Source organism: Taeniopygia guttata, chromosome 10 (genome assembly GCF_048771995.1).
Source record: "Taeniopygia guttata chromosome 10, bTaeGut7.mat, whole genome shotgun sequence".
Classification (NCBI taxonomy): domain Eukaryota; kingdom Metazoa; phylum Chordata; class Aves; order Passeriformes; family Estrildidae; genus Taeniopygia; species Taeniopygia guttata.
This window is the reverse complement of record NC_133035.1, coordinates 13,596,065-13,621,789: the sequence shown is the minus strand read 5'-3', so window position 1 is coordinate 13,621,789 and position 25,725 is coordinate 13,596,065. Positions and strand designations below refer to the sequence as shown.

Genomic DNA, 25,725 nt, shown 5'->3' with positions numbered 1-25,725 from the left:
TTTCTCTGTGGCATAAATTGCAGTGTCCCTCTCTCTGCTTCTTTTATCTCTCTAGGGATTCCTCTCTCAAATATATCCCAAATCAGGAGAGGCTCTGGCTGTGTTTGGGACCTTGAGCATAGTCCATGCTGGTGAAAAATTCCTCAGCCCATGATGCTACAGCAGAGAGGACTCTGGTTCCTGCCTTCAGCATTTTCTTCCAGATCATTAGCAGACATCAAGAAAAACACAGGTGATTAACAGTGACTTCCAGGACACATCACTTTCTACCTCCTTCCAATTGGAAACACTTTTAGCAACAACTCTTTTCTGTCTCTTGCTCTTAGGGCAGATTTCTACACAGGTTCTTTGTTTTGTCGATGCCTTTGTCAATACTTCTACCCCTAGTCATTACTTTCAGATGCTGGCCCTTGTCACGTACTTGTGGAACACCTGAGAGTAGTATATCCACTGAATTTCCCTCAGATTTGGTGGCAGAGAGTTCCTCAGGATTAGCTGAGTGTGTCCTCCCACTCCTTCAAGGCACATTACTTTGGCCTTCAGAGAGAGTTGCTTTCCAGGTGTTCTCCCACAACATCCTTTAAAGTTTAAGAAGATTCCCAAGAATTTCCCAGAACAAGCACCAAACTCACTGGTCTGTCTCCTGTCCCCATTACGGCCACCACTTTCCAACTCTCATCCATCTGCCAAATTTTAACAGGCAAATTAAAATGTCAGCAAAGAGCTTGGCATACCCTGAGGATGTGCTCTCCATCTGTAGAGGGTGCTCACCTGGTCCCATGCCCTTGAACGGCTGGTCACTGATATGAACCCTTCATCCTCCATAAAGTTGGATGCAATTTTGGCAGATGAAAGATATTTAATAATCTTTCTCTCCTCTTATCACTGATTCAGGCTGGCTTTTGTTCTGTTGTCAGTATAAGTTCTCCATATATCACTCTCAAGATAAACACTTTCTCCTCCATATCCTCTGTAGCAGATTCCTGTTTTCCTCAAAACTCCAAACCCCTCCTTGATGTGAGGCAAGTTTTGTTGTCTCTGAGATGCTTATGTGCAAAAGTACTTCCCTGCTTGAAACACAACCTCAGCATCTGTATGGCTGCTGCTTTCCACCCCTTTGTTTTCTCCTGCATACTTCTTCCTCCCCTCTCCTTTCACTGTGATCCTTCAGCAGTGCTCCATCGTGGTTCCAGTCTCTGGTGCATGTCAGTCCCATCATCCTGCCTTCTATTATCTTTATTTTTACTGGACTGAATGTTTAGGGCAGCCTTCCCAACCGTGTCTGAAAGACCTGCATTAAAGCCCAGCCAGCTTTCTTCCACTCATTTTGCATTCCCTGTAAGCCAGCTCTCCAAAAGGCCACTGGTTTTGTGTGGCTGCCCTTTCTGCAGACCCTCCTCAGCACTTCAGCTCCACAGGGAATATAATCACTTCAATTTCAAGTGTATTTATTACAGTTGCTCAATTTCCTTTAATCTGTCATTTCTCCTTCTCCTCCCCCCATGACTGCTTTCTTTTCATTGAGCTGTGAGTGCCCTGAGGAGGCTTTTACCCCTGACCCTCGCTGCCTGCTCCAGCCCATCCTGCACTGTCTCACGCTGGGCACCTTCTGCACTGATTATTGCTCGTTATCCTGTGGCTTAATGAATGTGCTGGGCCCTTTGCAAACAAATGCATGTGTCACAGGCAGAACCTCCCACTGCTGACCTCTCAGGACTAACTGAGGCAGAGAAGACAACACTTTCAGGCACAAATTGCCTGTATCATCAGCACTTAGAAGGAAAGAGGCCGAGAAACTCTCCAAGGCCTGTCTGAGAGAAGGAAACCTTAACAACAGGGTGCCCGTGTCTGCCTGAGTCTTGTAAAACAACATATTTCTGGGCAGGGAGAACAATGTTTTTATGTAGGGGATGCATGTCCCTCCAGTGACAAGGCTGAGTGCAAAACCACAAGCATCCCTTCAGAGCTGGAGCTGTAGCAGCCAGAGAAGCCCCAGCTGACATGAAAACCATCAACATGCCTCCCCATATGTAAAGCTGTGTGAGCACACACACCTCCCGAGGCTTAAGTGGTGTATTAATGTATTAAAGCACTGACACAAACAAACAGGGACTGCCTTCATAAGCTACAAAATCCTTGAGTACACTGTAATTAGCTGGGCTTGTTAAACCACTTAATAAGCAACAGATAGCATGTGTCTGATGCCCTTGCACCTTGGCTCAGAGGGAAAGACAGGCAATTGCTTAAATATGAAATGTGTTCAGTTCTTTGGTGAATCCTAAGAACTGTTCCCCTGACATAGGCAGCTTCTGCCCAGGGCAGACACAGCTGAGAGCACCACCAGGGTCACTCAGTGCAGTCCCCACTCCTCCCCTTATGTCCTGCTCCCACCAGACAGCTCCCAGGTTGTGACAAGGAAAGGTGGGAAGGGCTAGCACTGGGAAGAAGCAAGTCATCACCAGGATTCTTGTTCTGATCACCCTTTTCTCACTCCCTGAAGAGTCCCAAGAAAAGGGAAAACTCAGCAGGGACACAACCAAACCAGGCAAGACAGCTGTAGAGCTACCCAGTATCCCTGAATGCAAATGAACAGGCAGTGCTTTAATTTTATCCCAGATCCCAATCTTACTCCCACAGTGCCAGCACCTGTCCATGTGCCCCTGTGCAGTCCAGCTGGTTATCCAGCTCCAGATTTAACTCTCCCCAGCACATCACCACACACAACTGAGAGCAGGCAGAGAAGCTCCCTTAAACACCGCCTCCATCCCAGTCCACCACGGGGATCTGCAGCTCTGCAGCTATTCCTGGATCCCAACTGGATTCTTCTTTTCATCTTTGTTCTGCCTCCTATTCTAGTGCTGAACCCCAGGCCTGCTGCCTTGGAGCTTCTTCCAAATGCTGCATTCATCCATTTTTAAAGGTGACCTTCCTACTTTAAAGGAAGTTAGCAAGCCTTGCTGTCTTCATTTGCCCTCTCCTTCTTTTCAACCTGCTCTTTATTATGAATTAAAAAGGGGCCTGAAAGGTTTTCTCTATTAAAAAATAAAAGCTTTAGAAAGAGCACATGTTTCCAAATCATTTCTCTCCCAGTTTTTGCAGCAGACGTCTTGCATGTCATGGTGTTTTCTTGCTGCAAACTATCAGCTGCCAGCCCTGATGCTCTGATTCAGTCACTTACCTGACTTTGTGGTGTCTGTCACCCCACTCCACCCCTGGTCACTCTCTCCCTAGTTCTGTCACTGGCCAAGCAGTCCTGAAAGGTTCTGGGTGAAAAATAACTTTTGGGTGAGCAGAGTAAAGTGGGGTTATTTTTAACTTGGACAATACCAGATACCCAGGCTAGTCTGTGGCCTCACAGGCTCTTGTGATGGCACAAATGAAATGCAGCAAATAAATGAAGTTCTCTTTATTTCACCTTACTGCCAAAAGTGTATTTTACAAGCCCTGGGGCTGTATAGTGATGGAAAGGGAAGGTGGCTTCAGCCCTGAGCAATAAGATTACTCTTGCCAATGAATTGGTGACAGTAATTAAAAAGGAAATAGCCAAGCAACATGAGAGTTTCCTGCTGCTCTGGTACAACATTTTGCCATTTAATCAGGACAAGCAGAACATGAATTTTTACTGTAATACAACTGATATAGGAAAGACAACCATGCTCTTATAAAGCGAAAGCTCAACTTCCAGCCCTTATCTTAGATTACAGAATTAAACAGACAACAACAGCAAAGCACAAAGAAAATAAACCAAACAACCAATCCCTCTTCCTCCCTTTCCACTCTTTGGCTGTGGGTCCTGCTGCTATCCAGACAGGTTGTGCTGGCTTTTTCTTTTTGCCAAGATATCAGGACACCACAAATCACCGCCATACAGCCACACTCTGGATTTAATCATCAGCATTTGCTTCCATCCAAGAAACCAGAGATGTTGTCTGAGCTAAGGACATCTGCCTGCCAGGCACGAGCCTCACACTCACAAACTCATTCCATGCTGACCACCAAGTGACCACAAGTGAGCAGGAGCCCTTATTCACAGCTGGCTTGTGGCACACTGAGGCTGGAAGTGCTTGGCTCAGTCAGAAAACACCAGACTCTCTTCCCAAACCACTCAGTAATCCCTACCTGACCCTGTTTGCCAGAAAAAGTGTTAATCCTTAAACCCTGCTTGATCCCATAGCATCCCCAGGACTCTTGCATTCTCCTTCCAAGCCAACATGTCCATGCTTTTCCTGACAGCCCCACTGTGCTCTCACATGTTCACTAGGACATACACTTTAACTCTTCAAAAGCCAACCATCAAGCTGCACAGCAAGGGAAGCAGCTGATTATGCTCTTCCTACAATTATCTACTGAAAGTAGGTGAGTAGTTCAGATTTTTAGGAGAAAAAGAGGACTTTCCAAAGCAAAGGCAAGATTTCAAGGAGGTACTGCCAGGTCAAGTTTGAGCACAATACATAATGGAAGGCTCCTTGCTTCGCCTCACAGCCTCAGACTCCTTGGCTCTGATGCTCAGTTTTATCTTTGGGCTATGAATGATTCATGGAGCCTTAAAATATATATAATCTATATCTCCTAGAACAAAGAGTCTTTTTTTTCAGGGGGTTTTAAGGGAGCAGGGAGCAGCATATGTGCTGCCTGCACTTGGGCTTGGATGTCCCTTGGGAAAGGACCCTTGTGTCTCCCAGTTTCTTCCCAAACCCAAGCAGCTGTTCTGAGCTTGCAGCTGAGCTCTGTGAGAGATCCCAGCTCAGTCTCTAGGACACAGGGATGTGCTGCTGAGGGTCTCCAGAGCTGCTGTCTGGAATCACCCCCAGCTCAGAGCCAGGCTATTCTCATCCATCGTAGCCAGTCCCCGTGCATGGACACCACCAGTGGACTGTGGGGGACTGAAATCGTTTATACACAACTGCAGGTGGGGAAGCTGCAGCAAAAACTTACCTCCATGTCACAGCCTGATCCCCTCAAGGCTGTACCATCCCAGCCTCCAATCCTCTGCCTTGGGCTGTGGATCACATTTAATGAATGTGTTTCTTCCCTTGGAAATCCAACACCACCTTTCCAACATGAACATTTGATTCCTACTACACATACAAACACAAACATACACACCCCCCTGCATCATGGCCAGCAGGCATCTACTTACTTCTCCAGACAAGGACACCACTTTGGACAGATCCAAGGATCTTATGCCAAAGGCATTTCCTTTCCCACTGCAAAGATGACCATCCTGTGGTTTCTTGTTTGGGAACCTAAGCATGGGGTGGGTGAGATCTGGTGAAAACTCTAACCAGTGGGGACCTGTTCTTACTCAGAAGGGAGCACAGGGAAACGAGAGGTGGAGAGGTTTCAGAGAGGGAGAGCTGGAGTGGCTCATGTCCAGCAAGCTGTGGGATGGCTCCCTCCCTGTGCTGGAACACCAACAGCCCGGCTGGATGACAATCTGAGCAGCACAGTGCTTAAACTAAGGGCACAGACATGCCCCAGAGGGTTGAACCAGCCCTTCAAGGCATCATCCAAATAAGATTCCTGTGCAGCCCTTTGATTTCAGTGGCCCTTTCAGATCAAAGAGCCAGGTTTCAGTCTGTACTGTATCTATAGCTCATTTCACCACATTTCCTTGCTCTGTGGGTCTTAGAGGTCTTCCTTAGAAGGGACATTGTCAATCCTTGCCTATTTGGTACGTAACAATATCTTTTATGCTCAGGAGTCTTCTTCGTTTTCTAAGGATGACTCTGTCTTTTTGGTGAGAGATATTCGCCTTCCTTTGTGAGACTACTATTGATATCATTCTGCCCTTTTTTTTTTTTTTTTTTTTTTTTTTTTTTTTTGAGGTTCATGCCAGCACCACTGAATCCAGAGAAGGAAATTTGGCAAAACATGAGATGCTTCATACATTACAGCCATGCAGAGAAGCTTAAGGACCTACAGAGAATGTTACCCAGCTCCCAAGAGTCCACTGTGAGGTTAACAGGATTAAACTGAGCTCAGTCCAGGCACAGGACGATGCTTTCATCTAAGATACATTGTCAGGGATTTTGTTACCTTCTTCTGAAGCCATGGCTATAAGATCTTCTGTTGGGATTGAGTGGCAAGCGTGTCATATGGCTGCAAAAAAGGCATTCTCTCTCTGCTGGATGCGCTACTGGCCCTGGGCCGGAGGGTTAAGACACACCACAGCCTTTCTTTGGCTGATTGCTAATGAAAATGAGAGACTGGCACTATCATCAAGTAGCCACCCTTGCAGTTCTGTGCTCTCAAGTTTTCTAAAGGAGTCAGCAGCTATGCCAAACACCTCCCACAGCTCTGCCATCCCTGCTGGCATTCCGGCTGCATCCTCCTGCGCCACACCTGACCTGGTGGCCAAACAGGAGCAGCCGTGGGCGTTAACCCCGACTTCCAGCAGCACTTGGCTCTTCTGGTTTTCCACTCCCACACAGTGCCAGACCTGCAGCATTTCCAGCCAGAAGAGCCCCTGCTTTCTCCTGAGCAAGGACTGACAGTTTTCCACTGATACTGTCTAATGCAGTCAGTTATCATTGATGCATTTAGAGCAGATCCATCAAAATAATTCCTGCTAGAGATCTGAATCCAGCACATTACACACAACAGCTCCCTAGAAGGAGGAAAAATGACACTTACCTGTGTTTAATGGAGGCCCTTCTCAGCTGCCTGTAAGGTCTGTGCGTGGTGAGATGTGCTGGCTTTGGGGGACTCGTACCTCTGGAGCTGTTCCAGCAGTCCTGAGCATGTGACTGGAGCTTAAACACTTAAACTTCCAAACCCTCTGGGACCACCAGATAAACCAACGTGTCCAGGAAGCACAAAGCAAACCTGCAGCCACCTCCAGAAGCCTATAGGGGGCTGGACCAGGCACTATCAATGGAGAAGTGACTGTGCACAGCTGCTCCTCTCATCCCCACATAGTGCCTGACACTGACACAGCAAACCCAAAATGTTCTGTTGATCCAGAATATCTCTAAAATTGCCAGGTAACAAGGCTCATGAGGAACCCCGGGCAGAGGTATGACTCCAGCCTGGCAAGATGAGCTCACATCAGTGATGTGCATTAGCATGATGTCACTGTACATGCCTGACAGGGGCACAGGGACTGAATCATGGCAGGACCAGGCCTTGGATACATCAGCTTGCAAGACCAGGAGCTCCCTCTCTCTTGTGTCAGATGTTGCAATATACTCCCCCACCTCACCAGCCTAGTCCATGGACTGTAAGCATCCCTCCCTCCCTCTCCCAATTATCTTAATAAACAGCCTGGACACATCTCTGACTCACTTAAGATAATGATGACGTGGCCAAAATCAGTTTATTCAGACATCCTGGCAGTTTGCTGAGCCTAATGCAGCTCCAGTCTGGCTCTCCCTGACTCCTCATGAATGAGCCTGACCTCCAGCAGTGGCTGCTCTGCCACCAGTGGATGGAAACCCACACACAGGTCAGACACAGGCTGCTCCCAGAATTCAGACTGGAGCCAGGAAAGCTACTTGCTCTGAAAACAAGCTCTTAACTGTTCCAGAGGCCCAGTTTTTGTTGCCATCAGAAAGACCTGTTGGGATGGTACCAATCCCAAAATATGAGAAAGAAACACGGGGTTGGGGACAACCCCAAATAACAGATGATTGAAAGTATCTCTGCATGTTACATTTCTGACTACCTGTCTGAAATATTCACTCACCCAACACAAGAGCAAACCCAGGACCCATCACACAACATGAATATTTGAAGCAAAATCTTGGAGAAAAAAAGGCCAAATACTCTGAAATAATAAACAAATGCTTATAAAAAGTCAGCTTCTCTGCAGGAATCAGGCACAGATCACAAATGAGTCACTAACAGCAGAGCAAATCATTTAACCAGCACTTAGAACAAATCCCTCCACTTTGTATAGAACAACCAAAATTTATTCCTGCTGATTAGTCAGCAATTACGCTCACAAGTGCAAAATAATACCAAAATTCAAATGTAGCTGTCTTGCAGTTGCACTCTGCTTTACTGCTGGAGAAACTATCATCTTATCTTTGCGAAGGAATCCTCCTGCAGTTATTTACTGGAGTGTGGGTTGGGATTTATTCTAGCTCTGTGGCATCAGAGCACATGCTGGCACCACCAAGGAGTCTGCCTGTCTTAAGGAAAGTAATGGGCACAGCCCTGGAGAAGCCACAAAAGATAAAGGTGAAGCAAAATGCACCACAACAGCAGAAGATACATCATTGCTTCACCAGGTAAAGCATCTTTTCCAGCGTGAGTGGGCAGGTCTCCTATCAAACTACACCCACACCTTCAAAGCAGCAGTATGCACTTCCCCACAGTTTGTTAAATTTTCTTCCAACTGCTCAGGCTCTGCAGGCACTGGTAAATGCATGGTTAATATGGACTCTGACTCACTGCACAAACCACACCACAAGTGCTTCCAAACGTTAAGGAAAAAAATTGAAATCACTCAGCATTGATTTCTTGTGTGCTCTCTTGCTGCTGCTCCTCCAGACCCGTGTTTTTTAGCTTTACTACTGTGTCTAGGCCTCTTTATCCTCTGCTAATGCCAGGCTTAACCCTGAGGATCTGCAGCTTGTTCTGGGTACAAATCAGAGCCGAGCATTTGCTGAATCAGCAGAAGCAGCTTCCTCTGACTCTCCACAGATCCCAGGAATTCCCTGGACAGCAGGACACAGACACAGGGAAAGGACAAAGGCCTGATGGTAGAAAGAAACACCAAACCACCACCTTCAAAACAAACTCAAGCCTCTTGGGAGAGAAGGCATGACTCCTCAAAAGCATACCTAAATAAACAAAAGAGCAGCAAAGAACATCAAGATTCAGTCCAATGTGGATAAGCAGCTGTGGAAACTCAATATACCCCAGTCATGACCTACAGCATCCCACACACCAGACACTGCCCTGAAGCAAGTCTGAGCCCAAGGTCTCACACAGTGATTCCATCCTGGAGAGACTACAGTGCCAGAAACACACTGTGCCCATCGTGCTCCCTCCAAGCAGGAACTAAAGGAAACATGACTGTGGGTTCTTTGGGGCCCACAAACTCACACGTCTCCATCTTTTCAAAGTACAATGAGCCAAAACTTCATTTCTCTCCTTATTCACACACAGGCTCCACACTCTACAAGACCTGAGGAGGCAGGGTTGTGATGTTTAGGAGGAGCTGATCATTCCTGATAGAGATCCACTGTTCTCACCCTACCAAGCCAGCATCCCAAGCTCCTTCAGTAATAACTCTTTATTTGAAGAGTCATTTGAAGGGAGAGCGGGGAGAGAGAGCAGCACAGCACTATCAACTCATGGTCCAGCTGTCACAAAGAACATGGAACCTTCACATGGGTACATCAGGCAACAGAGACAACCAAGAAAAAAGAACAAAAGGAAACAAGTGCCCAACGCCTGTGTGATGCCTGTCAGAGCCCATAGCTAAACCAGCTCCTTTTGAATTGACAACATTAAAAGTATTGTGGGAACTCGTACGTAAGGAGTTAGTTGCCCTGAAACACAAAGCAAAGCGAACCAAAGCTGACCATAGCAGCAGCCTGAGTAATTGGCTAATCAACCACTGTTTGCAATGTTTCTGGGCTTTGAAATCTCAAAACAGACCCCGCAGTAGTGGAGAAGAAAAGACAGAGTTTCTAAACCCCATGTTTGTTTCCCACACCTCAGAAAGAAAAAGGAAACAGGGACGGAATCCAATGCAGCTCAGCTGCTCATCCCTTGTGTAAGGTTATGTTAGGAGACAAACATTTGTCTTGAGCACTGCAGGTGCTCCTGGAAAGGTTAAGGTCTCAGCCATCACCTAATCCTGTGAACCACAGCACCCCATCACTCCTAGAGACACACTGATTAGAAGGGAAAGTCATGTGGAAATTCACCCACAGCATCATTTTGAGACATTTGCTTGAAAGTCATGCCAGGAAGTTATAGGAACAGAAGGATAATGGAAAACATGTTTTTAAGTTGCTCATCAAAACTCTCACCAGGTTTTCTAAGAGGGTTCCAGCACCATCCAACAATATGTGCTCAAACACACCCCCGGCCTCATGCCCACTGTCACCTGCAGGTTGGCACAGCAGCTTTTAGTTACATCAGTGACATCTCCTGTGAACAATTCTAAGACACAACTACTAAGACACACCCTCATGCCAAGTCCCACACGCTGCAGAATGGCTCCTGTCTCCTCCTGGAGCATCCAGCCACCCAGACATGAATTTCTAATGAGGAACCTGAGCACAGCTCACCGGTACCCCACTGCCTCTACAGCAAACACACCCTTGAGAGTGACCATGAGGTTAATTGTTCCTGAGGAGAGGACAACAATCCAACACCCAACAGCCAATTTTGATGGCTTTTATCAATTTGCACAGCCAAGCAAAGAGACTCAAAGCAACAGCATATCCTGAAATAAAAGCACTGCAGCCAGAACAATCTTTTACTGTCAAGCTCCCTGAGAGATAAGGCTTCTAATAAAACTTTTTCCACTAACTATTGAAACTTGTGTTGGCAAATCCTGACACAATCTCCTGCAGTACCAGCTTGTCCCTGAGAATATGACCATTTTATGCTACAAAAACCAACAGGTTGTCAACTGAGACCATTAGCAGCTAAGCTCCCAGGCAAGAAAATATCTTTGTGCCTGATGAGAGTGACAGAAGCAAGAGCTACACCTGAGCAATGTTCCCATCACAACTGTAAATCCCACCCTCCACACCCGCCAAAGAAGAAAACAAACCAAACTCCCCACATGTGGACCATTTCATGAAGAAGTAGACTATAGGACATGTCATTCTGAACATTTATTTATTTTGTCTTCAAAGAAGAGGCCTGGTGCAGCTGTTTCGTTAGAAAATAAAGTGTTTATTAAGAAACTAGACATTGAACACCCCTATAGTCTCTGTGAAAAGGGACCGTCCCATTTCCCATTAGCACAGGATGATAGTTATGGCAAGATAAGAATGCTCAAAGATGGAGGAATCTCATTGACAGAAAATGAGGTAATGATTTACAATAATTAAAAATAAAATAAAATTTAAAAAAGAAACATCCTTAGACTTGCTACTTAAAGCCACCAATCGCAAACAGCCACGACTGGCTTTCGTTTTCAGCAGTGAGGAACCAGAGACTTTAATTGGTGTTAAACAAATTGAGACATCGATCACAGTGGGGAGAACTGCTTTTAATTATGTTGTACGGTCCGGAGGATTTCTTCTAAGCAGAGATGGACCTGAGCTGCAAAATTCAACCCTTCCTCTGCTAGGGTGTTTGGATATAGGCTTCTGGTCCAGGCCCACAGATGCATCTCTACGACTGATACACACAGTTGAGAGCAGAGTCCCCTGAACAGTGCTAGGGAGAGGAGACAGTTCAGATGGACAAGACATCCCCAGGTCAGGTGGGCAACTTCCAGGAGATGGGGAAATTCAGTTCAGACAAGCACCCAGTGATTCACACGCTCGGCGAAGTTCCTCCTCACTCTGTGAATCTGCAGAATTGAGGTGTCCGTGGCACACGGCCGCAGGTCCTCTCTGGCAGTGCACCTCTGGCATTTCCAGCTCCGATGCGGGCAGGAAACGTTGTTGGGAGATTTGGTCATGGTTTCTGAAGCCATCCAACCTGAGCCAGGTCTCCTCGCACTAACGCAGATGCCCCCCTAAGGCATGTCCATTAACTTAAAGCAATCTGCCACCATCTCTCCAGTACTCTTCTATTGCACTTTACCTTTTTATGCAAACTAACCAGGAGAAGAAGCGAGAGAATGAAATATTCCCAGCGATATCCCTATGGGACAGCTGATAATAAAACCTCCTGGCAATCTCCAGGGTGGTTCATGCAGGTCACCTGTAAAGGCAGGATGAAGCAGAACATCCATTCTGAGGCTTCTGCCCAATTCTGGTGGAGAGGGACCGTGACTCTTTCCAGTGGCAGTGACCCTTGAGGGCTGGTGATTTAGAGACACCCCTGATGTGATAAGGTCATCTCGGGCCACCAAGAAGGCAAGCAAAGCTGAGTGGCTGGTGAGCAAGGTCCTGGTCCAATATTCCTTTCAAAAGGATCTGGCCACACCTGAAGCTTTTGGAATATTTTTTGTCCTCTAGAGAAAATTTGCTTTGCTTAAATGTTATAACTGATATGTGTGAGGAAATCTGTACTTCCCATACACGTGACATCCAGAGAGTCCAAGGAAAGCCCTGCAAATTGCCACAAGGGCTTCTCTTGAGGACAGGATGAAAGGGTTTACTTTTCCATCTGAGAGGCTTTGGATGAAGTAAGACAAAAGTGGGATAGGAGAGGGGGAGACAAGACAAATATCGGCCAGAACAGGACTGATACTCCTGTTTTTGCCAGAGAAGAAACAACAGAATATTTTTTTTCCCCTCTCCTTCAGCCAGCCAGCCTCGAGCTGATTGTTCTGGGTACGCAGCTGGGTTACAATCAATCTCTAGTGGGGTGGGAATACAGGGGAGAGCTAAATGGGGCTGGAAAAGGCCCAGCAATGGGACCTGCGTGCGTCTGATATGCTTTTCCACTTTGCTTACTGCTCTAGTCCTGGCAAGGACACAGACCTTCCTGCGCTATGGATTCTCCATCCATGCGGGAAGTGCAGGCAACTCCTCAGATAAAGCTCATCATTTAAGCAGCAGGGAGAGACCAGAGTACGACAACGAGATAGTCAGATCCAACGAGCCGCTCTAACACACACAGACAGACAGACAAACAAAAGAAGCCTCCTAGAAGATGTGCACTTCAAAGATAACCACACTCTCTTCCTGTCAGAGAAGTAAGATACTTTTTTTTTTCTTTCCATCCTCATTCCTTCCAACATTATTTTCTGTGCAAGAACTGGGAGCAGGGCTGCCTTTGTTCTTACCAAAAGTCTTCGTTCTGCTTTAGTTTCTTCCAGGCTCCCCGCCTCGGCTCGCTCTGGGAGACCTCCCATGGCGGTGCCACGTAAGAGGTGATGGCAGCATTCACTGGGTGTTGCGAAGACACAAGCGTACAAGGAAAACTCCAAGCAGGGAGGACATGACTAAAGATGTCAGTTTGGTTGGCTTGGTTGGGTTTTTTTTGTTTTGTTTTGTGTTTTATTTTAAAGCAAAAGTACAATTATTTACTGTGTTATTAGGATGACTCCTTTCAATTGGGTTTTAATTCTCTTTATTTGCTCTCATTGCTGCTGTTGTGCCTTGCAGGAATATTTAACGAACACAGCGACCATTGGAGGAAAAGAACAACCCTGTTATCTGGTGACAGAAAACCACAGTTTCAGTTGGCTTTAACGTGTGTACAGGCAGGGCTGTAGAGTCCTATTAGGAGGAGACCTCAATCCATACAGACCACGCTTACTGCTTCCCACCATTTTGAGGGCACAGCCTATAAACTTGACATCAGAACAGGGACTTTTAAGGAGTTTTTAAAAGCCATGACGTCCTTTGCTGAAATAAACACTGACATCCTCAACATAAATGCCTTGGTTAAGAGGTTTGGAATGTCCAGGGAGGCTTATTGGATTCAACATAATTTCTCTGAAACCTAAAGGGGGAAAAAAAACAGAAAAAAGAAAAAAGCAAAATAAAGTAAACGAAAAAACAAAAAAGAGCAAAACTAGAAAAAAAGAGAGAGATATCGACACACATGTGATTATATAAAAAAGAACCAAATGAATAACTAGCAAACGGCTGCCATTAAATTAAAGCCAAAAGGTCCTCTCCAGGCAGGGCTACCTCACTCTGTCTTTCCATAAAGAACAGGCAATCATTTCATGTGGAGCGTGCAGGCACAAGTGCTCTGAGGACAAGGGGCATGCAAGAGGTCTGGACAAACAACTGGGAACAGCTCTTTTCCAGAGGTTCCTCCCATGAAGTCCAAATTCCTACCTAGTCCATCTTTTCCCTAGGCAGACAGTGAGGAATAGGGAGACTCCTTTCTGTGCCTACTTTTCTCTCATGATTTATCTAATCTGGCACAACATTCTTGAAGCCAAAAAGTACCATTGCAAGGCTGGGGACTCTCTCATAACCCCACAGACCTTTCTTCATCCCAGCTGTCCCATCTACACTGAACCCTGCATTCTGGAGGCATTTTCTCCTCACACAACCCCACCTCTCTAAAAAAAACTTATTAGGATTTGCCAGAAACACTGCCCAAATTAAAATGAAAAATAAGGGGAGCAGAGATCATAGGCAAGCTCCTTCCTTCAGTCCAACAAACTTACAGGGCAAATAAAATGTTTTAAAGGGCTGTGTCAAATATCTCCTCAGAATGTACCTGCCTTGGGATGCCCCAGCCAGGGAAATTCACTTGTTTGCCACAACCAAGACATGCATGGCAGGATCTTAGGGATTTCTCTCATCGAAAGCAAATTGTTATGGGTTTAAAGGGTTCTTCCAAGAAATTACATAATTGCTCTAAGATGTAGAAAATACTCCTGCACCTCATGCAGTCACTGGATCCTGAACAAATCAGGTAAGTTAACTCAAGTCTGGCATCACTAGAGCAGCATGGAGCGGCTTGGATGCCATTAAGAATTGATCTCAATAGGAAGAGTACTTTTTAACAGGCTAGGAAATTTTCTCATACCAAAACAACACCAGCCAGAAGATTTTTTTTCCCCTAATTCTTCTATTTCTTTTATATCAGTTTCTATTTCTCCACTGTACTATCGTACTCCATCTGCGCATCAAGCACATGTTTCCTTTGATGGGGCTGGGGATGCAGACAAAAGCTGTTTGTTTGGTTTGGAACTGTTTAACTTGTTTAAGGGAAACTATCTGTTATTCTCAGTGGCCCTTAAGGGCTGATCCACATGGGAGAGTAAGCCAGGCTCAGCTCTGGTTCATGTGTCATAAACAAGATTCATAGGCAAATTCTTAGCGATGAAATATCATTAGTAAACGAAATGAGAGTGAGAAAGAGCCCAGCTCAACTCTCATGGTTGAAAGTGATCAGAGTCACTGGGACACAAATAAACATGGCATCCCTGAACATCACTATTTATCGTGTTTTGTTTTTCATAATATAAATATATTTTATGGCCACCAAAGGATAGCTGGGAAAGTCTATCCTCAACAATACCAAGGATCTCCAAGGAGAATTCCTGTCTGCTTTATTTTCCTTGTGTTTCTTAGCTCTGCTAAATTAAGGCAATTTCACTTCTGCCGGGCCACATCCAACAGACCTAAAAACCCACTGGGGACACACAGCCCCAGCGAAGGGACATGTGAAAGATCAGCAAGACTAAAGGCTGGGGACTCCAAGGGCTTTGCTCTCTGTCATCAGTGCTGTGCTGTGAATCCTAGCTGCAGGGATCTCCAGTGACAGCAGGGTCATTGCAGAAGGGGGCTGCAGTGGGGGTTATCCCACCACTGACATGCAGGGGCTGCTGAGGAACGACGAGGAGCGTGGCAGGAGGACAGCCCACGTTTCTGGAGCTGAAGGGCTGAACACACATCCCCGCTGGCTTGGGAGAGCAATGCAGCACCGGTCCTTTTGGCATCCTCTCCTTCTGATTTATTAAAGTCCCCAAAGAATCTGAAAAAAAACATGCTTCTCTCCTGACTGGTTTTCTCTCTCTTCCTCACTGCTGTTTCCCCTATTGTACTGCTACCCTTAACCCCGTTCTCTTGTATGGAGCAGAAACCAACAAGGCTCTTGCTAGGTTTATGTCTTCGCTGACAGATGTGAGATGGATGATGCTCACGGAGATGTCCAGGGTTAAAATGGGTGAATCTCAACAGGTTCAGAGTTTGGATGCTGCTATGACAAATGTCATCTACCATCACAGCTATTAGCTTCTGAAAAACCAGCTTGGAAATGTCTTTAAAAATGTGGGGGATTTGCTTTACTTTTGTTTTTCTTTCTTGTCAAAAGGAAATAAAAGGAGAAATAGAAATGTTCAACTTGCTAGAACAGTTAGGGAAATTTTAAAAACAATAACTTTTGTGGAGTTTCACATTTGTCAGTGCCAGCTGGAAAATGGGAGGAAAAATACTATCTTTGACATTGGTTGTAGATTTGTAGGGAAACTCCAACATGCAAGCCTGAAAATAGTAAGGAGGTAAAAATCCCCACCCTGTAGATTGAAATCAAAAACATCTCCAAAGACCTACAAAATTGGGAAGGGTCTGACATACTAAACGTTGTGCTTCTCCCAGTTCTAGTGATATCACTTTTTAAATTAAAACATAATATTCTCTCTACTAATAGCCGTTGTATGGTAGTGGAATAAATGTATGGAGAGTGTTGGAGAACAGGGAAGGAGGAATGAGCTCAGCTTTGCTGTGCAGCTCTAACAGCTTGAGATGGAGGGAGCAGATGGGACATTCCTCTAAGCAGGCTGGATGGATGTGGCAATGAAAGGACAAGAAAATTGAAGGCAACCAAACCATGCAATCAGTTTTTGTCCTCAACCCTGGCCATCCACTTAGTCCTCCAGAGCTGTCTCGTGTTCCCCAACACCCTGGCTAGTGGGTTTTGGCCATTCTGACCCATTCCCATACCAATCCAGCCTATGGACAGTGCCCTGCCAGTAACGCACTTCTTCCACTGAGAGAGCAAAACTAAGGAGAAAAAACAGATATTTTCACCTTGCCTTCCCTGTGTGCCTTCTGGTAAAATTGCTGCTAAGTTCTTGGAGACCTGAGGCTGCTCCACATCACCTGAGAGGAGCAGCAGGGATTGTCACATGGGGAGGCGAGGGAATGACGCAGAAAATGATGCACTACTCCTCACAGCATCCCTATCTGCCACAGCAGGAGAAATGCAGACCAGTTTTGAAACCCAGGGATGGAAACTGCTTCTGAAACAGCAATATAAATTGCTGTGGGAACGGATGAGAAAAGCAACGGGGTGCTATGTAACGCCTGGCAAAAATGGGTTAAACAAAAATAGCAAATTAAGGGCAACAAGCTGGCCAAACATAACTCTGCTATCCACGCAGCTCACATTAGGCAAAGGAGCTTTGAGCTCTCTTCTGAGTTACAGCAGAATTTATGACATAAAGGAAAAGCAGTAGGAGACTCCAACAACAGTGTACATTTTATCTGTCTCTATGCGTAGATATGAAGCATGAATAGCATCAAAGAAAGCATGAAAACCATCAAGCCTGGCCCACATCCTGAGCAAAGGAAATAGCCATCCTTTTAGTCAAAGTCAGTACTGCTGTGACTATATCTGAGGGGTAAGCAACACAACAACCCAGGTTTCCTGTCATGGATGGGTTCATCTGCTGGGCTAGGAAACAAAACCCTCTTTTTTCCCTTCCTCTCACAGCATGTAACTGGGTGAGATGCAACCCAGCCTAAGGCCTCTCTTGCCACAACAAAGCGGGTCACAGAAGCTCAGCAGAAACACACTGTGAGGCTCTCCCTGATGCTCTCAGCTGGACATAACCACATCACCTCCTCTACTATTCAAGGTAAAGTCAAAGAGCCCAGCTCTCCTCTCATTTACACCAGCCCAACAGTGTTGACCACAATGGAGAACCTTAAGCAAATTCAGTCCACAGACGAATTTCACGCTGTTACACAGACCTCAAGCAGATCTTCAAGTAGATTACACCTCTTCTTAGACTAGAAAGGCTCAGAGAGCTACAGAAATTCTTATAATCCTTCATGTTCATGTAAACAGGGTCCTTATTCCCCTCCATGGCAGCTCACCTTGTATCTGTTTTCATTTTCCATGGTAAAACCTCTGGCATAAGTGTCTCCCCCTTTAATCAATGAGATTTGACATCACAGGAAACCTCTTGGGAATGTGCTAGATGGAGCTCTAGCTACAGCTTGTGCCATCTTCTTGTGCTTTTCCACAACCCAAAATCGCAAACAGAAGATTGCAGCACTGCGAGTGTTTTGGAGGGCAGGGAAAGAAGGACATGGGCTCAGAGCAAGAGAAAAGCAGAAGCAAGTGGATCCAGAAGATTCCATTTCCACATAAATTTCCCTAATGTTTGGCTACAGCAGCGGAAGGAGTAGGAGAGTTCTGCAGGCACTCAACGGCCAAACAGCTTTTCCTTGAGGAAAGGGCAGCATTCACAGCTTTCACAGGGTGAACTCTTGAAGACTTTGTAAGATTCACTAAACCTTTGGTCGAAGGAATTCCAGTATCCGTTGCGTTTCCACTGTTGCCACCACTAAAGTAGGCCATGTCCATATTAGCCAGGATCACAAGTTTGTTTTCTCTGGAAGTCTTTCATGGATGGAGTAGTTCCAAGATACTAAATGATGTAGCCTGATAGCTCAGGAGGCAGAGCTCCAAGATTCCCCACCAAGCCCCCCTTAGGAAAAGCCCCAAAGTAGGAAAGCACTTAACAGGGTATAAAGTAAAAAATAAGAAGAAAAAAAAAATCTATTTAAGACCAAAGACGACAGAAATAAAAGGCTATTTTCAGGCCTGAGATGGCCTGTGATTTGAGCCAAAGCTACCCTCTTTTCCAGAGGCACAGCCAGTGCTTTTTCTCCAGCCTGCATGGAGGTGCAGCTATTTAAAGCCACTCAAGAGGCCCACTGCATGATGGAAAGCAGCCAGATCAGTTGGGCCTCATCGGTTTTGTTTTTGTTAGATTGAAGCCAGAGTATGTGAAATGACTTGTAAGAGGACCAGGGAAGGGGGAAAGGCTGGGCACCCAGCAGCCTCGCTCATGACACACAGAGCTTAGTCTCTGCCTCATTTAAGTGGTAGTGGGTCACAGAGAAGGTCCCTGAGCAAGGAGAATGGCTCTTTTGTCCCCTGAAATACCCACAGCCATGGAAAGACACGTGGCAAAACCCTCAGGGGTTACAGGTCAGCCATGAGAACACGCTGCAGGAAAGTGTTTGCAAAGTCGGTGGCAGCTGACATCGTGGGCATTGTCCGGCTGTTCCCCTGCCTCTGCCTCTCCCTGTGCTTGCACTGACACATCCAGGAGCCTTCTCCTCTACCATTCTCACTGCTGGGAGGATAAATCCTGTCTCCCTGCCTCCACAAGTCCCCACTTCTCACCACCATGCACTCTCGCTGCCTCTGCACTCCACAAAGCCCAAGGGACCTGGCATGAAAGATCCCATCCTAGCAAAGTAATACATCATTTTCATCACTTTGGTTTTCAAATATATTCTTATGTAAATTTTTATTTTTTTTTTCAAGTCAGCCCTCGGAGTGCTGCCAATTTAAGCACAGTGCACAGTGCTACAAGAGCTTCTTATTTCCACTTTGCCTGACAGGTATCCATGTCCCTGTGACACTGCCTCTGTTCCCCACCTGCTTCAGATAGCAATAGTTACCCTAAGCATTTTACAGAGTTATTGAAACCACTGACTAATGTGTCCAGAAATGAATATCCACTGGGAAAGAATCTGGTTTGGGCTCGTGTTCCTTAATTGCTGATTAATTCCAATTATGTTACAGCTGATCCACCAGTACCACAGATCACCACTTCAAAGGGCCAACCAGTAAAGGAAGCCCCTGAGTTAGAACAGCAACAGCTCTGTTTCAAAAGTTCTTTTCAGCTGGAAAGTGCTTCATAAACATTAATTCGTTATGCCTCACTCATTCCCCAGGGAGGAAGGAGCTGTTATATTTAATACACAGGCGGCAAAACGGTGGCACAAAGCAGGACCACGTTTTCTCCAAGGTCTCCAAAGGAACCAGTGACAGTCCTGAACATCCAACAGGGAACAACCTCAGCTCCAAGGCTCCCATCCTCTGCAGGAGCTCTTGGTAAAGCCAGGGATATCACAGCAGACATCAAGAAGAGACACAGATGGTGGACAGGATTGCACACAACTGCTGCAGCCTGCAGCTGGGACCTCCCCAGCCCAGGCAGTGCCAGGGATGCTCTTCAGAGGATGGGAGGAGCTGATCAAGGCCCAGAATAAATCCTTGCTTGTTCAAGTCTCTTTACTCTGCCATCTGCTCCAGCAACACCTTATGTCATCTAGAAAGGCCAGAGCTGCCCTCCAGGAAGCCCAGAAGCTGTACAAGCCAGAGAGTCTGAAGTGTCAGGAAGAACATCCTGTGGGAAAACACGATTTTGTGGAGTTTACAAACCGGGGATGGAAACTGAGGAGTGCAGGAGATCTCAGCAGGCAAGGAGGCACCGAGCACTACAGAGGAGCTGTAAATGGGAACAGGAAGAGCTGAGGGCTAAAACACAGTGAGAGCAGCAGGGAGTTTCGAGGAACAAGATTTTGTTGATTTTTTTTAGGCTGTTTGGATGCTGTGTTGTCCGGAATTATTGTTCTTTGTCTGTGTCTCTCCAGTGCTCCTACTCTGCTGATTGCTTTGGAAACGAAGCTGCCACCACAGCTCTTCAGCTCTTGATAATTGCCCCAGTAGATGGTTCTCAAAATAAGTTGTCTTCTGCACCAAAATATGTCAAAGGGTGTTATTATACTTCCCAAGGGAGAATCCCAGCTCCAGATTTTGTTTTGAGACCATGTCTTGGTATCTTTCAGTATTTCACAAGCTCTAAAACACACACCCCAGGGCACAGGGAAGGCTGTGCTCTCCCAGTGGAAGACAGAAAAACATGGTTTTATGCTGATGCTACGGAGCTCCTGTGGGACTATTTGGATAGTGCCAACCAAACGAGAGCCAGGTATTTGTGGCAGCCTTCATTCTGCAGCAGGGGCTTTGCTCCCACCAAACACACATGAAACATGGTGGGTGTTTGCAAGAGAATGTATGAAATGCCCGGAAAGCTCCTTGCAGCCAGCAAAGCACTGATGAGGTGAGTGAGGAGCCCTGTGGGCGCTGCTGCTGTGCAAGGAAACCCTCACTCCACCCCAGAGCAGAGGGTGAGCTTTGCAGAGTGGGGAAGGTCTGGCACAGCACAGCAGGGCAGCAATTCAAGATCTAACCCAAAATGTGTGTCTGCTGTTGATTAGAGGTCATCATTTAAAGAAGGGAGGAAGGATCAGGAGTCTTGTCTGACAAGCTTTTTCCAGCAAGTGGTCTTGCTGTGAATTTTTGCTCGAGCAATCAGCTCTGAGCTTAACAAGCTACATGTCTGCCAGACCCTTTTCTGCCCCAGTTTCATTCTGGGTCTGCAAATAAGTCTCCCTCTCACATCAACTCACCTAAATGCACAAGGCATTTAAAGCACTTGAGCCCAATCTTATTTCACACCACGTCAGTCTGTGTAAGCCTTTGTGTGTCTGCCCCACTTGAGCCATTGGCATGTGCTGATCAAACATCAGCAGAGATCGGGGCAGTGAAGGGGCTGAGCTCGCAGGCCTCCAGATGGGGAGGCACTGCACCGTGGAAACTCCTGGGAACAAGGCTATCCAAAACCTATTTTCCCTCCACTGGAGGCTTTTATGATTGAGAAAGAGGAAAACAACTTCACTTCAAAAATAAGGAAAATAAGTCTTTCCTCTTCTCCGTCATCTATCAACAAAAATCCTACTTTCCACCACTAGGACATCTCCCCCTCTATTTTATCTGCTCCTTGAAGCAAGAACTCCCCACACCATGACTAAAACATGCAAGAACATACACTTCTAATGGCACCTCCATATTTGCACATGCAACAAAATGTGAGAGATCACAGTCCACAGCCCAGGATTCAACCTCACTCTCAAAACCAGCCTGTGCACAGAGGGAACCAAGCTGAGCGATGCCAAAAGAGCCAACAGAAAGCAGGGAGAGTGTGCACAGGACCTGCTGCGTGTGGGACACGTGGGATGGCCAGGGGGGAAGCGTGAGAGGGAAGCAGAGAGGGATGCCACAGCACAGAGCACGTGGCAGGGAGCAGAGGAGTGCAGGAGAGGGGCCGAGAGCTGGAGCTCACACGTGTGGGGCTGAGAGCACAACGCTGCTGAACATTTACTCTCACATTACGGATTTAATGGCTTTTAACAGGAGACTTTGTAAGCGATCAGGAATTGGAACAAAAGGAGCTGGGGGAATAATTATCCTAACCAGGGGAGCTAAAGAACATGGCAAAATCTGTGCTGAGCAATCATGCTAATTAAAGGCACCCAGAAGAATCAGGATAGAAACGCCAAATGGTTTTCACTCTGCTGCCCTAATCCACTAACAGCCTCAGCACTTTGACTCCCACCAGCTGTGGGAAGGACGGCTCTGGGTGAGCTGTTTTGTAGCAATAAATGACAGAGATAAACAAGTGACACGGGGGGGGTCGGTCCCCTCTGCAGTGGAGCCTGAAGCGATGCTTGGCCCGCCAAACCGAACAGTGGCTGCTTTGCACCAGCAGCCTGGGAGAGAACCAAATGCTCTCCCAGCCTCCAGCTGAGCAGGAAAGATCCCAACACGCTTCCCAGAAAGCAGAACAGCTGCTGGCAACGACCAGCATGAGGCTGAACACAGCCCACAGCCACACGCCTGGTCCTTTTGGGCCGCTCAGCCCTGCTGCGTGACCGCCTCTGCAGGGAGCTGTGTGACACAGCTCAGCACACTGCCCTGCCCTGGGATGTGCTCCCAGTGCCACACCACAGCTCTGCCAGCACTCTGGCAACAACCCTCGTTTGCACAGCTTCAGCCATCACAGGGTTGGGTCTGCTCAGATTTGGCTTTCAAAGGTAAGGATATCTATGCAGGAGGCACCATCCTGGCCTTCTAATGCTTAAAATTCCAGCTGGGGTTCTTGCCATGCTAGCATCAGAAAAGCAACAGCTAACATTGCAACATGGGCACATTTTCACCCAGAGATGTGGAGACTTCACAAGTGTCTATGCTGCAGAAGAACAAAACGAACAGTAATGCTTCAGCAGACTAGAAGCTTTACAGACCCAAATAAAAATTCCCATGCCTTCAGCTAGTGTAAAACCCAATCAAACTCCTCAAAGAGCTGCTGGGCCTTGCTCTGATGGGGATTTCAGGGGAATATCTTCTTCAGATATACCTGAAGTGCAACAGGACATCATATGCCAAGGTAGATGGGTGCAGAAATACAATTAACAGAACAAGGCACAGAGTGGTGAAATCACCCACTGAGTACAGAGAAGTCTCTCTCTGCCCTTCCCAACCTCCAAGAGAAGGTTCTCCTCAGATAACTGCTTGGGTGAGATGCGAGTCTCGTCTCCCCAGCAGTGCAGACCTGTGTTTTGTTGCAGTCACCTGCATTGGCACAGAATGAGAGCTGTGCTGGGGAGGTGGGGAGGCAGAAAAACCAATGCTAACAATTACCATCAAGTAACAGCTTTCTGTTTAAAAAAGGTAGTGTTTTTTGTTAATCAACAAGTCCATTAACATGGAGCAAATACCTCTGTAATGGACACACACAGGATCACAGTCTGAACTATTTGTGTGCAGCATCTTTTGATTGATTCACCCTAGAGATCATCAAGTAAATGAGAGAGGATGTAATACTTCTGCAGGAAACATTCCGCAGCGGATACATTGATTGCAACACTCAGCCAGCTGCCGTGCCAGCCTCTTCTTAAAGAGACTTCATATTTGATTCTCTGATTAAATATTTTGAAATGGAGAAAAAGATCAGGCCTAGATTTGTGCTTCCTTCATGGAACCTGGTATTCTTCCAAGGAGGATCACGTGAGTGACCGATCTCCACCCTCTCTTCCTGTCCTCAAGACTTATGATTCTATTCCCTTGGTCCTTTTCCAGTCACAGAGACCATTGCCACTCCACTGCCTGGCCTCTTCCCACTAAATCCTTGGATCAAGACAAGAGAGCCTGTTTGGTGTTACACCTGGAGACCTGTTGATTTATTCATTCAACCACTACGTGCCTTCTGCCTGCCAGTGCCTCTCTGACTCTTCTCTCACCACAACAGATCCATTTTCAGTCAAAAGACCACTGAAAGGCCAACAGGACAAGAAAAGACAGGGCTGAGAATGAGGAATACCCTGAGATGAATACAGAGTCAGAGAGTTCAGGACCCATGAGGAAATTTGCAATGAAACCATCAGCTGAATAATTTGCCCCAGCAGCAATCCCAGCCAGCAGGGATGGCCCTGGAGCCAGAGCTGAGAGCTTGTGCTCTCTGCAGCTTGCAAAAGCAGGCTCTTTTTCCACAGACCAAATCCCAGGCTGACACCTCCTTTATGAGCTGCTGAAAAACACCATTTTCTGGACGAGCTCTGCAAAAACACAGTGACACTTCCAGTTTATGAGCAAGCCCTGCCACTGCTCACCAAGCCACAGCCTTGGAGCTGTCAGAGCCCTGCTGAATGAGAGCAGCGGGGCCAGGAGACTGCTGGCAGCCCTGCTGAAGGGACGTGTTATTTCACATGCAAATGAGCCACACAAATTGAGACCAGACCCTCCTTCTCCCCTCTGAGCCACTCATAAATGACAGAGGCGGAAGGCAGGTGAAGGGTCTTTGGGGGAGGTGAAACTCAGTGGTACAAGGGACTGAGCATCTAATTGGAGACAACAGGAGAAAGCCGAGCACTCACCCAGGGCCCACAGGGAGACACAGCTAACCCTCCCCTCCTGAGATAAGCTCCATCAGGAGAGTTGGATTAATGACTCCTTGAGGCTAATCAGTGGTGCCAGCACCTACAAATGAGGGCTCTTCTCTGCTGTAGCTTCTATCCTTTCTCTCCTTCAGCACCATCAGGAAAATAAATAAATATAACAAGCCTGTAGGTCCCATCCAAGCTAAACTACATGGGCCATTACAGTCGAGCAACAAGGTAAGTGCTGCAGGTATAGGCTCAGCTGTGGATTCTGGGCTCCTGCCTCCTCTTCCCTTCTTTTCAGAGAAAATAAAATTGAGTTTTCATTGACTACTGAGAAAATGAGACAACATTATACAGGACACGACCCTCTGCAATCAAATTAGGACATTGCAACACCATAGCCAGCATGGAGTATATAGCCCTGATAGGGTATAGGATCAAGGAGAATGATTTTATGCAGTAAACATTAAAACACAAAAGGAAAATTAATCATGTCAGGACATCTATCATAACTAGAGTAAGAAATAAGTTTGGAGTGGCACAACAAGCAGCACTCGTGTCTTGGGGCTTCTCTCCCAAGTCTTTCTTGTGTTCCCACCCAAACTGGCCAGACACTTCTCAGGGCTGGTCATTAAAGACATGGTAGAAGTTGGGAGATATTTTTGCCACTTACTGCACAACTTCCTCTCATCCCCTTTCCCAGAGCTCTGACAGTTTTCAAGAGAGTAAAGCCACTGCTCACAGAGTTTCCAGCTGTGGCCCAAGAACAACACACCCAAGGGTGTTGGTTTCAGGGTGCTCAGATCTGTTTGGATACAGGGTCAGGTACAGCAGCAGGGCTGTCCCTCACTGTATCAGGACTGTGGGCTTGTAGATCCGGAGCCTGAGCTCTGTGCAACCTAGGGGGCAAGTTCTGCCACTTTAGGCTGGTCAAAACCCAGTTCAGCCAAACTCCCTTCATGCTTGTTTCACCCATCAGACAGAGGAGCATGCACCCGGTGTATTCATCCTGCTAGACGTGCAAAGGAGGACACAAACAAACCTTCCTTGATTTACATACCACTGTAGCAGTGGTTTCCCAAGTGCATAATGAGTAAATTAACTTTGGCTAAGCCAATTCTCCAGAGATGAAGAGATGGAAAAAATAATCGAAACAAACTGTGATAGAGTTTTTGATTAAGCAGCTGATGATCAATAAAAGTTATCTGCGGGGCACAGAGTGTTAATGAGCTACCATTCCTGTATCAAAGAAACACCTGAGCCCATGGTCCCTGCTCCACACAGCCCACAGAGGTCAGCAAGACCTGCTCCTCCTAGACTGACAAGGTGAGAACATGGGTTATGGAGTCCACTG

The 25,725-nt window shown here is 46.6% G+C and overlaps 1 protein-coding gene across 3 annotated transcripts in view; it reads right to left on the bottom strand.

The window, feature by feature from the left end:
• NTRK3 (neurotrophic receptor tyrosine kinase 3) overlaps positions 1–25,725 on the bottom strand; it is a 201,069-nt gene that overhangs the window by 50,756 nt on the left and 124,588 nt on the right. The window contains exon 13 of one of the 3 annotated variants that reach the window (XM_030281419.4): positions 10,846–13,539. The exons of the other annotated variants lie outside the window; for them this stretch is intronic. Within the exon in view, the coding sequence (XP_030137279.1) occupies positions 13,421–13,539 (119 nt within the window). The 3' untranslated portion in view covers positions 10,846–13,420. Of the gene's footprint in view, positions 1–10,845; positions 13,540–25,725 lie in introns of those variants that run through there. 3 annotated transcript variants of the gene reach the window in all.